Source organism: Aythya marila (genome assembly GCF_965140915.1).
Source record: "Aythya marila genome assembly, chromosome: Z".
NCBI lineage: Eukaryota > Metazoa > Chordata > Aves > Anseriformes > Anatidae > Aythya > Aythya marila.
The window spans coordinates 36,669,539-36,685,872 of NC_139080.1; the positions used below are offsets into that span (position 1 = coordinate 36,669,539).

Sequence of the window (16,334 nt, forward strand, 5' to 3'; positions counted from 1 at the left end):
TTTAAAACTGCTCTAAAATACCTTTATTTCTAATTTTCCATATGCAACTTATAGCAGTCAAAAATATCTGCAGCCCTAAGGAGCAATGCAGCTTGCTAGCCAAGGAACTACTACGCCAAACTCCTTCCCCCAGCCTCTTTTACATACCCGCAGGAGCACAGCTGACAAACGCATTTCTTCAAGGATGCAACCTCATGTAAAGGCACAGGAGACATGGGAGGCATGTTTGCTAAGAAAAACGGTTACAGATCAGGTAATGCTCTATAGTGGAAAAATCTCTTTAGCAGCAGCAGTCCCTGGAGACAGTGGTATCAGAAAAGAATCTGGGAACCTCCAGAAGCATCATGAAAGCACATGACGATGGTACAAGACTGTACTGACAGAGCACATCCCAGCTCATCAGCTCCTTTCCTGGCCTGGTGGCGTCCTGACCAGAGCTCTGTGGGCCCTGCTTTCAAGGCCCTCCTGATCAGGGCACTACTCCTTGGGACAGTCACCTGGGAAGCCTTTGTGAAGTCACCAGCGCCAGGCTGTAGAGCACAGTTCTGCAAGGAACACAGCTCTGTTTATTCCAGACAGCCCACAGGTACTGTCTGAGCTTCCAGTTCTCCCTTTGTTTGACCATGACCAACATGGAAATGGAGTATTATGAAGTATTCCCGTCTTAGCTGTTCTGCTGCTAGTGCTTTGGTACAAGAACAAAGTAGCTTTAACGAGTTAGCTGTCAGCAGCCACCTTGTAACTTCCACAACTGGCCACATAAATCTCTTTTCATTAAACCTGTCAAATTCTGCTTTAAAAGGAAAATGTCACATATAGGTTGAGATTCTTCAAAATACTGTAAACTATAAGGTTAGGGGTCAGTACTCCTACAGTACGTAGTTTACCTGGCAGAATTTGAACTTTTACAATTTTTCCCCCTATTTTATGTATTGTCAGTTAACTATATCACAGTCATAAACACGCATTTATACATTATAATATACATACTTGCATAAATTTATTAAAGAGCATCTACTATTCAAAAATAAAGTAGTATTAACACTATCACAAACTATAAATTTTTCAACTTTCATAAAAAAATTACTCAGTAAACTGTCTAAGAGAATACACACTTCAGTGTAAAGTTTTTTTGTTTGTTTGTGTTAATAAAGTGGAGTCAAGTTCCCTTTATCAACTGGGAAAACTGATGGCCATACTTGACTAGAAGTTTCAAAAGGAGAGAAGAATCATATGAAGAGAGAGCAAAAAATACATATTTTGGAAAATAAAGCAGATTTTAATAAGTGAAAATTTCATTACTTCTCACTTCAGTTTTTGTTTTACCATTTTCTACAATTATGTCATGCCCATGCCATCCGCTGTTTTTAAAACTGTGTTTACAAAATATATCATTTTGTACATAGCTGAATACAGAATACAGAAGTGGATTACATGGAATTGGAGGAAGGCAACTGATGCCTGAACAAGTGGTCTGGAATATAGGCTTAGCAAGAAATAAAAGGACCACAACTTCTCATCTGGGTAGTGTTTGGAGAAGATACTACAATCACAAGTGCAACATAATTATAACACTACGGTTATGCTTATCCTCTACAAATTCTGTCCTGAAGATGGTTCCTTTGTGTGCAGCTTCTCATTCAACTGCTCTTCATCTGGAATAAAAAACATTAGTTAACATCATGTAATATTCAATTAACTGACAGAAATACTGTTGCAGAAATATCTGGCATATATTAAAAGGAAACATATAAAATGTTAATTCTAATTTTGTTATTTGTTTCTGGTCTGATAAAATTATCTGCTACCAGTATAGCCACAAATTTAAGCAAAAGCTAAGTTACTTCATTGCACCTGTACAGCAGAATTAAGAGGAAAATAGATAGCACAAGTGTTCATGTTCCATTTCAAGAGAATGCTTGGAAGCCTTGCTCAAGTTGCCTCCTATACTGGCAGTAGCTTAGTCGAAAATATCTTCTATTCTACCCTTCGATAAAGAAAATTAAAAAAAAGGCACAGTCATTCTCACAATCAACTTCCGTCATAGCCTCACCTGCTCTTTTCACAAAATAATACACTAAAACAACACTAATTAAGTGTTAAGTTCTGTACTACAGCACTGGGGGAAAAGACTATGCACCTTAGAAAGTCAAAGTTATTTTTCAGAGCTGTAACCAGCAGACTCACAGCAGCAGAATTTTATTTCTCTTACTCCAGGTGAGGTTACTGTAAAGCAGAACTAAGCAATCTAACCTTACAAATAACCTTACAAGAAAATTTACAAATGAGTCATGCATACAGTAAGCTTTCCTTCTCAAGCACTACTTGAAAAAGCATCACAAACTTTGTTTGATAATTTAAACTGGCAATCCATAGAAAACCACAAATCTCACTCATCCTTGAGATTAACCTGTTCTGCTGAACTCCTAGCATGCCACTAAAAACACAGGTTTTGCTGAAACAACCTTCTGTATAGCTATTACTGGCTCATCTTCATTTATGTATATGAAAGTTAACCTTGGATTTAGTAAAACACTGCAACAATGGTCAACCAAAGAGGACACTACACTGGAAGCATAGGGGACAGGCTGGAATTCAGTAGAGAATCACAGAACGGTTTGAGTTGGAAGAGACCTTAAAGATCACCTGATTCCACCCCCCCTCTGCCATAAACAGGGACACCACCCACTAGACCAGATTGCTCAAAGCCCCATCCAGCCTAGCCTTGAACACTTCCAGGGATGGGGTTATTTCCTAATAAAAAGTATACCAGTAAGTATTATAGACTGTGAACCAAAAAAGTTCCATTTACCTACAGTGCATTTCTAGATAGCCACATTTGCTCACAGTAAACATTATTTCATATCAACTTCATGAATTCTCTAAATTTAACTTCAGATTCAGGTGTAGATTTCCTTAGAAAGTCAAACAGTAACTTCTCTCCTACTTGCAAGATAAGATGCTGGTAAAACTAGAGAAAGGAAGTCTGTTTGCTTTGTTATTGTCTCATCTTCCATAGGGAATACATGTAAGCATGCAAATAATCTTTCATCCCACACTTCCCTATCAAGGTTCAGCTGTTCAGAGTACGACACCTATGGCAGTATATCTGGAGTCAAAATGGACAACACCTTGTTACTTTAGCACAAATACATGGACACTTACCCTTCAATTTACGTACTAAGTCTAATGAAATTTTGTGTATCCTTGATGCCATTTCCTCCAGATCTTCAGTGAACATCAGCAAAGGTGACAGAGAATTATTTCCTTTGGGAAAAGATAATGGTGATGGTGCCTTGGTAAACTCTTCATCCAACCTGAATAGATCCCAAGTGCTGCATAAGTCATCTCTTTCTTTTTCTGGTCTAAGATTTAGGTCTGATATGTAACTTACAGATTCATCTCCAGCATGTGTCTGATGCAGTTTCTCTCTATTTCCAGATGCATTCTCTTTCAGCATTTCGTATCTGCTGACCAGAGACTGTAGATCTAGATTTGATTCTTGAACACAGCCTTTAATTTTTGTACTACCTGGTACATCCTTGCTGTTCAATACATCAAAATCAGACTCCGAGCTTGTGGATTTATTAGGATCTATGCTATCAAATTCTTTTGGAAGAGTCTCATGAAGTATTCCTGCCTCAGCTACTTCACGGCTGTCAGACCTTAACACTGAAGGTGCATCCCACTGCAGAATTCTATCCACTAGGGAATCCCAAAGTTGGTTTGAGGGTACAGTATTTATTCTACTATTGCTTTCTGAAAAAGTATCTGGAGTATTTATGCTGTTTTCTACATCTAGAGAAGCAGGTTCTTCTGTCTTGTCTACAGAAATTCTGCTCAAAACAGTGTGCTCTAATTCCTGTTCTTTATCGCCTTCATTCTCTTGCACTCCAGATGTTTCCCCAACTGGACATCCACTGATATTACTTATCCTCATCTGGTTCTGAGCTTTAAATTCTGTCAAAGTAGAATCAAAGTCAAATACAGGAGATGCAGAGGTAGACCCGACTAAAGTAGGATCCATTTTATTCAGCACAGTAGTACTAGCATCCATTGGAGATTCTTCTGTCATGACTTCAGCTGGGGCCAGCTCTACGTGTGGTGAATCGTCAGTCTGAATAGCTTTTCTCCATGAGCTTCTGATTTCAGTAACTAAATAAAACAAACCCAGGTAAAATTTAAGTTCTTTCATACTCCCCATCAGTATATTTCTCTTCTGTCACTTTAGTAATATAAGCAATCCAGAAAAGAGGATGTAATAACTGCTTTACGCTGCTTAATGCTAGTTTTTCCAGCCATTTGCCCCCCAACAGAAAGGGGACTCCACACACAGGGAACATGCATGTTAAAGCAAATTGAGTGTGTTCATTAGTCATAGTACACTGTTACACAAAGAGGAGCCAGTTAGGATAACATGCAGCTTCACTAAGTGAATTATTCTTTTCTTCTTGTGTGGTATCTACAGTTCAATGAATTAATCACATTTCCAATCAGTGACAGTATTATAAAAGCAGGGTTTAGACTTACGCAGATTTTCAGGAGTTCGGGGAATTTGTTGCCTTGTCAAAAATGGGTTAAAAGCCTGTGAGCTAATGAGATCTTCTAATGTTATTCCTTTTCCTCCAACACTCTGAGGTGACTCAGATGTCACAGTTTTTGCAACCTGTAGGATGTTAGAAAAGAGCAAAATCTGAGAAAATAAAATTGTAACTTCTTTGTTTCTGCCAGCCTATGGACCAAAGCAAATACCATTCTCCAAATATTCTGAAGAATCTGGAACCTCTTGACTTGTCTGCAATGTACTGTTTGGGTTTAAAAATGAGCACAGCGACCTACAAACATAAAATTAAGATGCAGGAGTGAAATTAGAACTTGATCTGAAGCTCCCTGGTCATCTATGAATCCATCTTAAAAATAAGAAAGTGTGCTCAGCAGATATTTGAGACACTGGTCAAGAATAGTACAAGAATGAAGATGAGAGCTACATTTCCAACAACACAACACTTTAGCAGATGACAGCAAACTGTGCCCTTTCACTGAAAGATGCAATTTACTTTCCAAATCAAGCTATGGTAAACGTAATAAGTTTTCTAAAGGAATGCCTTATTTAAATAAGGCATAATATTTAAATCTTAACTAAAATACCAAAAACAAAAAGGTTAAACCCTTGCCTAGAAACCCCAAGCTTGTTAAATATTTAGCTCATAGAATTTCATAAACTAAAAGGACTGCTAAATTCTAAATATATGCAGTCATTTGTAGATTTAAAATATGAAAGGTGGTAAAAATCATGCCATGATTCTACTGAAAGCATTATTCACTTCACGATAGCTGTACTGGGTCCGGCTGGGATGGAGTTAACTTTCCCTGCAGCAGTCCACACAATACTGTGCTCTGCAACTGTAGCTAGAACAGCAGTGGTATCACACCAGTGCTGTGTCTGCTGCTGAGTAGTGCTGGCACAGCATCAGGACTGCCTCTAACCCCACCAAGAACCAGCAGGATGGGGTTCAGCAAAAGGTGAGGAAGGAACATCACCAGGGCAACTGACCTAAACCAACCAAAGTGATATGATACCATATGATGACACCATACCATATGATGACACACTCAGCAATAAAAGGTGGAAAAAGGAAGAAGAGGGGACAGGTGGGCTCTCGTAAAAACATCTGTTTTTACACGTGTGCTACACGCGTTAAGGCCCTGCTTCAAGGACATGGTCAAGCACTGCTTGTTGGTGGGAAGGAGAGAGCAATTTATTTCCTCCGCACTTCCACACAGCCTTTGCCTGTAGTTTTTTTTTTTTCTCCCTTTTGCCCTTTCCCTTTTTTCCTTTTAGTTATATTATTTAATTAATAATATTTTTCCTTAATAATTATTTTTTAATTAAATTATCCTTATCTCAACCCTTGAGTTGTTTCTTCCCTTTTCTCCTTCCCCTCCTGTTTTGAGGAGGGGGAGTGAGAGAGCGCTTGTGGTGGAGTTCAGCTGCCTAGGAAGGTAAAACCACCACAATGGCTTAAAAGTATAACTGCTGAAGTGCTATGCTTTCAGGTTTAGTTAACTGGGTGGTCACTCCTAAAATTTGGTGGTTACTACTTAACAGAAAAAAATCTGTTTATATAAACAGATTAGAAGATGTATTTATGATAACATTGGTGATTTGTTCTCTGAACTTAACGGCCATTTATGTAAAAAAAAAAAATTTTTTTAATTAAATCACAGCTTTTCCTAACCTCTTCTGCCAGTTCCTCTGTGGCTTTCGTAAGAAGGTCTTCCTTTCGGACAGCAGACGTTGTGCAGATAGCTGTATTCTCCTCATCTGAAATGATAAGGTCCTCTATCTCCTCTGAGATCTTCGGAGTGACGGGTTTTTCTTTCCCATTGTAAGTTTCAGTATGGAAGTCCTAGAGGAATACACAGGAATTATTAGAAGTTTTGAATTCAAGTGTCAGAAAACTAGCATGAAGGAGCTGCTGCGCAAATTCTGAGAGCAATAGCTTCTCAACAAAAATATCTCAAAGTCTAAAATTCTAATTACAAGCCATTTTGACACCCACTGTATTTTTAAAGAAGCAGGACAAAAATAGCGGCTACAATAAGCTATTGTACAGAACACAACTCATCACCTGCAACTACCTTTAACACACTGCAGTGAACAATTGTACAATGGTCAATTGCACATCCAAGTTGCCTGTAGGCCCCATTATACCCCTTAATTTCACACACAGCTTAAAGGAACCAGTCTGACCACTGTTCATATCAAAAAAACTGTTTCAGCTGGCAGGGAATCTTTGACAAATGGTACGTTGTGCTAGAAGTCAGCAGCAAGTGCCCATATTTCTTATTCTCCTTTCCTAGTGCTTACAGAAGTTTGTGGGAGTTACCTTTCACTGTCTATGATTCATTCAGAAATGTAGTTACATGATTTTAAAAAAAAAAAAAAAAAAAAAAAAAGCATGCTAAGTCTAGGCTTCAATCAATGCAAAACAGCAAATATTATAGAAGTTTAACTTCTTTGACATTTAGGACAATACTGAAGAATAACCTTTTCAATTAACATGTCTCTGCTTTCAGATGCTTCTGACAAGTCCAAAGATACTGAAGAGATCCTAAAAAGAAAAAAGCTATTTTAGAAAAATAAATAAGTGGCATGCAAGTCTTAGTAAAATGTCATCATATACTTGTGCACCCCGTATCTGTCCGTTACGATTTCTCTCAATTCGTCCCGGTCATCAGAAGGCAGCTTTACTATAGGGAGAACATGTGACAATTAGAGCAGATTCAGCCCTACTTGTGTATCAGCCTCCCAAACTTTATAATTATCAAATTCTTTTACTTGATTACCACATAGAAAAAGAAGGGTTTTTGCAATATGTTTCGCAAACAAGTCTTCTACATTCTGCTATCAAAGATAACTGGAAAGTCTTCTGCAGACTTGATAACGTATTTTTCCCTAGATATTCTTCCTCCAAATCCCTCTGATATCCACAGATCTGTTTGAAAGCAAACTCATAAATATTTAAATACACATCATCTGGCTACAAATACTCAAGTCTTACCAGTTCAAATGACTGTAGTGTTAATGGCAACACTCCACAAACTGATGTACAGCCATCATTAGTTAAGAATGATAGCAAAATTAGTTAAGAAATGGCAACTTTAACTCACTGGTGGCTATCTTTACAATCACAAATAGACAAAAAAAACATGTTGTATCAAGTCAGTGAGAGAAATACAGGATTTAACTGTCAACTACTTGGACAACTTTTGAGATTTATATGCAAACACAGCTACTGATGACTAAATATAGGACAGCTCATTTTGCTAACTCCCTCTCTCTTCTATTAGGCAACTTGCAACTATCTGTAGGATTTTTATCCTGAAACATCATTATTCAAAAGGGCATTAAACTTTCCTGCACTTAAATGGCAGGTCAAAACCTTTCATAATGCTGTATATAGTACTATAGTCTTGTGTTTTAATCTTTTGTTGGAACTGTAATAACAGAAGTGACAATGTGATTTTAGAAGACTTGTGAGAAAAGCCCCATTCATAAAGAATTAGCACAATAGTTTTGCTCAAGTCTGGTGTTTCTGTTTGGTTTTCTTTGGAGTTTTCTTTTGTTGTTGTTTTGTTTTTTTTCTTTACACAAAAAACCAGGGATGTGTGAATGTCTGTGCTCTTGGTCTCAGACAATAACAACTATGCATTGGCTATCTTATCCCAGCCTTAGAAAGAGAGTTTTCCATTTTTCCCCTCTGTCTCTTGAAACTTGAATAAATGTTGTTAAAAAATTGAAGCTAAAAACTTGCAACTCCACTGCCGCACATTGTATCTGGCAGTAGCCAGTTGGTCCCTCTGTCTCCAGATGGAGAAAGCCACAGTTACTCTAGGACCATCTTGCCCAATTAGGTAGTTCTGACATGGAAGGAGTGGGCTAATGAAATATATTCCTCTGATGCCTACAAATAAGTTTCTCTGATTTCCACTGCCTTTTTTCCCCCCCCCCAATCAATTTCTCATTGAAGTCATTACCATCTTGTTGGTTGTAGCGTAGAATTATCCATCATACTTCCCGAGGTCTCTTCATCCTTCTTGTAATTTTTCTCACAAATGGAGTCATAAATACCTATAAAGTAAGTCGAAGTTTTAGTATTGCTTCTTTTGTTTTGCTACCATTCAGGCTTCCCAGGCAGTAAAAGTGACTCAGATCACCTCTGTACAATATTCACTGGATGGAATTCATTAACACTTCAAGCAAATTCATAACCAGTGCAGGCAAATCTTAAATCTTTTTGCATGGGAACCACCTGCAGCCACAAATGCCACTAACAGCCCATGCCTATTTGTGTTGTTCCTGAATGCATGTTCCAGAGACAGGATTCTATCTGCTCCCCTGCACATGTTAATGAAGATGAAAAAAGGTTAGGCAATTGTGACGAGCGTTCATTCAGGACCAGGTTATCAAAGACTCTCAAAGAGACTTGCAAACAAAAGTAGGAAGTCTTCCAGACTCAAAGGAACTTCTAACAATTGTGGTGGGAAGAGCGAAAAGAAGCTCCTCTAGTCCACATACCTAAAAGTGGTATTTCAAGTTGATATGAGACTGTATCCTTATAAGCTTCTTCTGCAGGATGAAAAAAGCATGACATAGCTTGTAATAAATCAAGATCCTATCAAAAGAAAAAAAAATACAAGCAAGCTGAGTAAAAGCGTGTAACATCAGCAATTAACACATAGTTATTTACAATAGCTTTTCTTCAAAGCAGCACCCAGACTCAACACGAAACTTTTGCTGTCTCGGCTGTGTGCCTAGGCAAGGGTATAATCTTGAATCTCTGTAGAAATAGGAGTGTCTGAATGAAATTGTTGGTCATAGAGAACCTTAAAGGGGAAAATCATAACTGCAGATGTTCAGTGACAGCACATGAAAGCTCTATTTTCAAAGAGGGAAAAAAAAAAAAAAAACAAACAAACAACAACAACAAAAAAAAACAGTATTAACCCTTATTTATGCTTTGTCCCGACAAAGTAGTTCCACTCCCCATCTCAAATGAAGACACCAGCTGTCTTTAAGTTAAGTGCATCTTCTTTGCAAAGAAGAAAAACTAATTCATAAAGCAGTTTCTGCTACTCTGTACTATCTAATCCACTAACCTTATATACAAAGCTTAACAGAGCTATACATCATTCTATTGCAATAAAACACACCAACTTGGATGTATATCCCTTCCCATCTTCACTCTTTTTCTTTCCCAGAATCAGATGAACTGAACACTTACTGGATCCTGACCTCTCTTTAAAGAAGAAGGACACTGGTCAAGATGGCTTTTCCACTTCATTTCCAGCTCCTTCTGTTTTCCAGAAATCAATTCTCTCAGTGACTTACAATGCTGCTCTTCTATTTTTTGCCTACAACATGAGCATGTAAAATGAGCATTTGTTGTTGGAGATGAAAATTCTGCTTAAGAAATGGAGCATATCACATGTTCCCCTCATGCTGCAAAACCTTTGATATGCAGGAACTTATTCATGCATTTGCTCTTGCACAAAAAATAAATAAAATTCACAATCTAAAAATCAGCTGCTAGCTTGTCCTTGTGCTTCTTTACAGTAGAAATAGAAAAACCATGCAAAATACATACAAACCCTAAAATACAAGCTTAAGCTTCCCCTAAGCCAGTTTCAGATCAAGTTTTAAAATATCAGAACTAATTATGTAATAGGAAAAAGCAGATCATCTAACAAACCAGGTCTCCAAGAACAAACCCTAAAATATCCATGAAGTAAGGGCAAGAGAATGAAGTTACCTAGTGAAGAATTACAGAAAGATTACTTGAATGGACAATCAAGACAAAGGTGAACTTGTCATAGGCAGAGGGGGGAAAAAAAATAGAACTAACATTCTCACTATAAACAATAGTTTTAGAAAAGGTTCTAAGATAGGAAGACGTAATCTTCAAACTAAAGATCAAGACAAAAATTCCAGACAGTTACCTCACTGCTTTCAAGTTCAATAGTATTTTATTTTGGAATTCACTCGTATTCTTGATGTCCGGGAAATGTTTTGATTCAAATTGACAACATTCATCTCTTAAGATCCTCAGGGCTCCATTTAATAACTGAATGACTGTTAAAAAATTCAGTTTTTCACCTTCATATAAATTTCCTGTACACACCTTGAAATATTCCAAAAGAGAAAATGTATACGTGAACAATCACAACACATCAATATCAGAAAGTTGTCGTCTACATTCAGCGCAAACACACAATGTTCCAGTTTGCAGTTTGAATCCATTCCTGTTTGCTAGATTTAAGCTTCAGAGTGGTTTTCCTGATTAGCATCATCTGCTTGAAGACAAGCTAAAAAGCATTACAAACTAAGAATGCTTCAACTAATGGGGTATTCTTTTTAAACACTACCTCAAAAGATGGTGCAGGCCTAAACAGCACATATACTGCACATTAGAAATGAAATCCATTAGGAATGATAGTTCAAATGGTCAAGTTTTATAATGTCTGACCAATTTTAATTCAAGTGGTCATCAGGCAGATTTAACAATGCAGTTACTTAAAAGTTCATAATTTAAGCACCACCAATACAGAACAGCAGCATAATCACAACAAACTTTTACATACTTTTTTTTAGGACAAAAGGACAAAAATCACTTACTTCATGGATTTCACTTTCAACTCTGTCAGCCAACAGCTGTGGAACATTGACATTCGTTCCAGTTAAAGTGTACAGATCTACACGCCCTTCAATTACAGCGTCTACGATTTCAATTTCCTTTTTCAGAGATGTAAAAGTGTCCATTACAAATGTCCACATACTGCGGACCTTAATAGGCAAGAAGGACAAAAATACTACATTAAATTTTTTGCTGAAATACTATAATAACACAATATCAAAACAGTGTAGGAGCAGATGAAAGGGCTAGCATAATCACAGGCAGACAATCAGCAATATCAGTATCTGAGAGCAAGTGTTGTAAAAATGTTAGAAATACAGTAAACTGCCACAGATTAAGAATACTCACCTTTTGAATTGTCTCTGTTTTGTCTTTTTTGTTTTTGCCATTGAGCCTCATCCTACGTGCACATGCAAGACAAAAGTTAAGCGGACTACAATGAAATTATGGTTCATAACATTCCTTAGAACTAAGAAATTCATTTTATATATGCTAGCTTAGTACCAAGGAAAAGTACTTACTTCAACAACTGTTGCTGGTGGTATGCATATTCAGATTTTGTCTGTTTTATTTCTTTAATTAAAAGCCTAAGGAAAAAATCAACAGTCATCAGATTTTTTTTAATTTAGTTTTTCTCTGCTACTCTCAGAATTTCTTACAATCACTATGTGATTACACGTATTCTTTCCAAACCTGCATACTGGAGCAGTTTTAGAACAACACAAACACGGATACACAAGTTCCTTACCATGACACTGTAGAGAAAATAACACTGTACAGCCTGAAAAGCCACTAAGGTATTTGTAAATTTAGCTGTAACATATTCTATTGCAATGGCATGGCTTTTATTAGACGCAACTACATTAATGAAGTTACTACTTACTACGATACTCAGCATCATTCCTATTCAGCACACCCACTAACTGCATTACCAAGTAATCTTCAGTGCAGTCAAAACGTTGCCGAGATTGCTCACACATCACTGCATTGCTTTTCCAGCAAATATCAGGGTATGTTGAAGTCATCAGTAAGAATTAGGACCTGAAAGCCTGAAATGTGTTTGATTTGCTTAAAGAAGCAAACTTTCCCTGATCAACTTTTCATCAGCTTTCCCTGATTGAGGGGTGTGTAGCAGATACACATCACATGCCTTAGTGGCAATGCCTCTGATTTTTGATCCAAAGTCATGAAACAGACTGATCCCATTTTACACAGCTAAGTTCCGTGCAGTGAAACTGCTCTTTTACCTACACTGCATCCCCTCCTCCTTTTCTGCTCTTTTCTAAATAGGTTGCAACTGCCCGCTACAGTACCCCGTCACGTGAAGTATCCTACCCAAATTCTGTAAATTCCAATGATATAACTATGTAACTGCACAGAGTTCCAGTTATTCTAGTTTCCCAAACTGCAAGTGATTTTAATAAACAAGAATAATAAAGAAAAAGCATAAATTAGGTGAAATAATTAAGGGCTATGCAAATAAAACGTGTCCCACACTGATAAAGCAAAGACCAAATATTTCATACTGAGACAGTTTTATTCTACAATATGATCCTTAAAACATTAAGAAATCATAGTGCCATATATGCAGAATTCCTGGATCATTTTTAGTGCCCAGGTAATCCTATATTAGATGGGCACCTATATACTGGTGCCCAGTATATAGCACCTCCTAACTAAAAAACTGATTTATTCCAAACTGTAGAACAGTTAATTAAAGGAGGCAGAGGGGGAGAAAAATACAACATTCAGCAAAACTCACAAAGAAAATCAGATGCATTCTGCTCAAATCCTTTTAAAAACACATGCAAAAAAAGTAAAGTTTTAAGAAAATACTCGATTTCTTTAAATATATTACTTACTGTGATTTTTTGTTATATTCTCGAATAATAATATCCTTCTTTTGCAAAATTTGCAGGAGCTTATTACGTGCCACATTACATCTTGCTTTTGCCTTGCACATATCCTCAGGAATTAAGTTTACAGCTTCAGTAAAAGATGTATCGCTGCCTAAATGAAAGTTAGTAATTGAGCTATATCATTCACTTTTAGCAAATAGACAACTTCCTGTTCTACCTAGTTTTAATTAAGAGAATCATAAACAAGGTTGCCCATTTTACCTGGACTAAAGTATTCAGTATACTATCTTTTTTTTTTTTTTTTTCCAGTTCTTTCTATTGCATACATTCTCCCTCCTTCACTCTCACCCACTTACCCCATTCTTTATGTCACCAAAACAGCATTAAAAGCCTAGAACAGACAGTCCTGATCTTTCAGAATTCCTCATGTTGTGAAAAAGAGCATAGGCTGAAAAGAGTACTTTTCAACTGAACCACTGTGTGCCTGCAAAGAAAACCCACCTCCACATTACATAGACACACTTAGGAACAAGATCTGTAAAACAACAGCAAGCAAAACAATCTGCATTGTTCTACCAGCAATAGCTTTATGCTAGTGCACAGCAACCCTGTTAAAAACTTTGAACTGAGCAACCAACACTGACATAACTTAAAGCTCTTGACATATGTTAGAGCACTTCACAGATTCACCATCAAACCAGACAAGTGAAATAATGTTATTATTCCGTTATAGCTTACCTACAGAGTTCTTTTTCAGGTTCTTAATCATTACATATCTTGCAAACCGATACATTAGGTGAGTAAATTTAGAACCAGCAGGAGAAAGAAATGAAGAAGTCGCAATTGGAGGAAGATAGTTTTTGCTTTCATTCTTGAACAAGTGAAACAGATTTAAACACAAAATTAGACTAAGGAATAAAACCTAAACAACAGCCATTAAACGTTTTGCTGAGTGTTTCATGCAGCCTACTTGTTAGAAAGTCCAGTGCAAAGCTAATTTACCTTGCCACCATCGTTGACGCTCTTTCTAGCCCAAGAAAGAGACTGACACTTTTTGAACATTCTACCATCTCCCCTAGTTCCGTACATAAAAAACAGTTCTGAGGCAATGACTGAAATCAGTAGTGTTAGGTAAATATTAAAAACTTCTGCTCTCCTCACTCCTAAACGTAATCCTTTACCTTTCATATTTTCTACTGAGGTCATTAATCAGTGTATGTTGTCACACTTTTATCTTGCTCAAAGATTTTGTATGGTTGGCTTTCACCTCGTCAAAAATAAAAGTGCTCCGGTAGCTTAGAGATCTAGAAATCAGATCTTTATTAAAACAAATGCAGCATGAGAAGGCATAGTAATCAACAATACCTGAAGCAAGCCATTTTGTCTTTTTTTATTTAGAAAGCCTGCCCTAAACTTTATTCTCTTTTCCCCGGAAAGAAAGATTAACATTAAAAGTTTTGCATGTATCTGAAACTACTTTCACAATAATAAATACTCTCTCATTTAATTTAAGCAATTATCTCCCACATTGAAGCAACTATTCTCAATGACGGAAGGAATCTCACACTGACTTTAGATGACACTGGTGGGTCCCTTCCAGATCAGGATACTCTACAACTCTGTGACTTCTGTGTAACAAAATATCATAATCCAAAAGCAATACACAACGGTTTTCTGATCCAAGATTAAGACTTTGTTACCTTTGCTCTGCCATTTTTTTTTTAAGAAGTCTATCATCAGCTCTGTAAAATAGGGCATGAGATAAAACCTGTTTGTCTAGTAAAGCAACTTTATTTAAAACTCAAATATGTTCTCTCAAAACAAAAGAATGAGGTCACAGAAACCAGCAACATATCAATTCCCACTCTTGTAATACTTACTGTGATATCTTTTAGCCATGAACAACATTGCTTCCTAAATTCAGTATCTCTGGTTATTTGTTCTGGTAACAGACAATCCCTTTTCCATGCAAAAAGTGCAGAGGAGAGAAGAGAGGAAAAAAAAAAAAAAAAAAAAAGCAACTTCAAAACATACCCGAATACTCAGTTACATAATTAACCACTACAACATCTAAACTAAGAGGAAGTTTTCTTAGTGATGTCTCCTGAAGAACTCAGAGAATATGGTAATACTGCCTATGAGAAGCATAGCTACGAGTCTGTTAAATAGCTAGAAGGTCTTCTTGCTTAAAAAGTTAACTTAAAAGTTAATTACAAACTACTTCAGAGACAAATTTTTCTGCATTTCTTTTTAACTCAGAAAGTGGAAAAGCAGCCTCAGAACTTAAAATTTTCTTAACAATGGTTCTCCTCCAGCCATTTCTTTAAAACGTATGATAAGATAGTTCAGCTGTTGTGAGAATGCATTAAGATAGGGTTCTCACAACATCGAAGATTTAGGCAGGTATTCAAAAAAGGGAGAAGTCACACGACGTTTGGTCAGGGAATATCAGAAGAGATAGATTATTTCACAGCTAGGAAAAAAAAAAAATATATAAAAAAATTACCAAGCTTGTCAAGTTACAGCTACTTTGCCTACAGCACTCCTCGGGAGCCCACCCTTTCGCTTCAGAGCGGAGCGAACCCGCAGGCTCACCTGAACACTCTCGCTGCGCGCGCCGGATCCAGCTTGCTGAACAAGAACTGGGCGACGACGTGGAAGGCGGCCGCGTTGGGCGCATCGAACATGGACCTGGCGAGCACACACACAGCCGCGTGGGGCACAGGCGGGCTCCGGAGCCCGGGCAGCGCTCTCACCGGCCGCTGCGGGTTGAGGCGGGCCGGACACCGTTTTACAAAGCCCTCAGGGCGCGCTGCCCGCGCCACAGAAGCCCCCTTGCCACCCCCTCCCCCCCCCCGCCATCTTGCCCCCTCCCTCCCCGCCGCCCCCGCTCACACTCCCAGGTGGAGCTCCCTGTCGAAGAGCTTCTCCGCAGCCTTAGGGTCAAAGCCGAGCGCCAGCAGGCAGAGCCAGAGGTGCCTTCGCTTCCAGTCCGCGGCCCTGGCTGGCACACCCGACGACAACAGGCGCAGAGCGGCCGCCGCCGCCGCCGCCTTCCCCTTCCCCTTCTCCTTCTCCTTCTCTCTCCCCTTCCCCGTCGCCGTCCCCAGCGGCCGCCACCGGGCCGCCATTTTCCTCCTCCCGCCAAAACCACGCTCCCGCCGCGCGCCGCGCCGCACCCCCCCGCCGTGTTCTGATTGGCCGCGCTCGGCGCGCTGCCCGCTGGGAAGTGTAGTCCGGGAGGCGGTGCTCCCTATGCAAGGCGGCGCCGCCGCCA

The 16,334-nt window shown here is 38.4% G+C and overlaps 2 protein-coding genes across 3 annotated transcripts in view; both read right to left on the reverse strand.

Moving 5' to 3' along the window:
• SAXO1 (stabilizer of axonemal microtubules 1) overlaps positions 1 to 910 on the reverse strand; it is a gene marked incomplete at its 3' end in the record, with an annotated part of 39,298 nt that extends 38,388 nt beyond the window's left edge. Inside the window, exon 1 of the mRNA XM_082783904.1 lies at positions 148 to 910. Within this exon, the coding sequence (XP_082640030.1) occupies positions 148 to 224 (77 nt within the window). The 5' untranslated portion in view covers positions 225 to 910. The remainder of the gene's footprint in view (positions 1 to 147) is intronic.
• HAUS6 (HAUS augmin like complex subunit 6) lies at positions 908 to 16,158 on the reverse strand. Of its 2 annotated transcripts, XM_082783335.1 has the most exons (17): positions 15,953 to 16,158; positions 15,653 to 15,748; positions 14,938 to 15,016; positions 13,796 to 13,928; positions 13,061 to 13,208; positions 11,720 to 11,785; positions 11,547 to 11,598; positions 11,180 to 11,347; positions 10,504 to 10,685; positions 9,789 to 9,918; positions 9,083 to 9,179; positions 8,542 to 8,635; positions 7,052 to 7,115; positions 6,240 to 6,410; positions 4,531 to 4,666; positions 3,166 to 4,155; positions 908 to 1,655 (listed from the first exon to the last, which is right to left on the reverse strand). In XM_082783335.1, the coding sequence occupies exons 2-17, from the start codon at positions 15,742 to 15,744 to the stop codon at positions 1,594 to 1,596; spliced, it is 2,664 nt and encodes an 887-aa protein (XP_082639461.1). In that variant the 5' UTR covers positions 15,745 to 15,748; positions 15,953 to 16,158; the 3' UTR covers positions 908 to 1,593. The 2 variants fall into 2 exon arrangements, with proteins under 2 accessions (XP_082639461.1, XP_082639462.1); XM_082783336.1 differs by lacking the exons at positions 13,796 to 13,928; positions 15,953 to 16,158.
• Positions 16,159 to 16,334: the final 176 nt, after the last annotated feature.

Coding starts and splice junctions, on each gene's coding strand:
- HAUS6 (XM_082783335.1), bottom strand. CDS start 15,744: ATGTTCGATGCGCCCAACGCGGCCGCCTTCCACGTCGTCGCCCAGTTC. Junction 11,348..11,546: donor AAACAGAGACAATTCAAAAG/GTGAGTATTCTT, acceptor TTGCCTATTAAG/GTCCGCAGTATGTGGACATT. Junction 4,667..6,239: donor CAGAGGAACTGGCAGAAGAG/GTTAGGAAAAGC, acceptor AACATCCTACAG/GTTGCAAAAACTGTGACATC.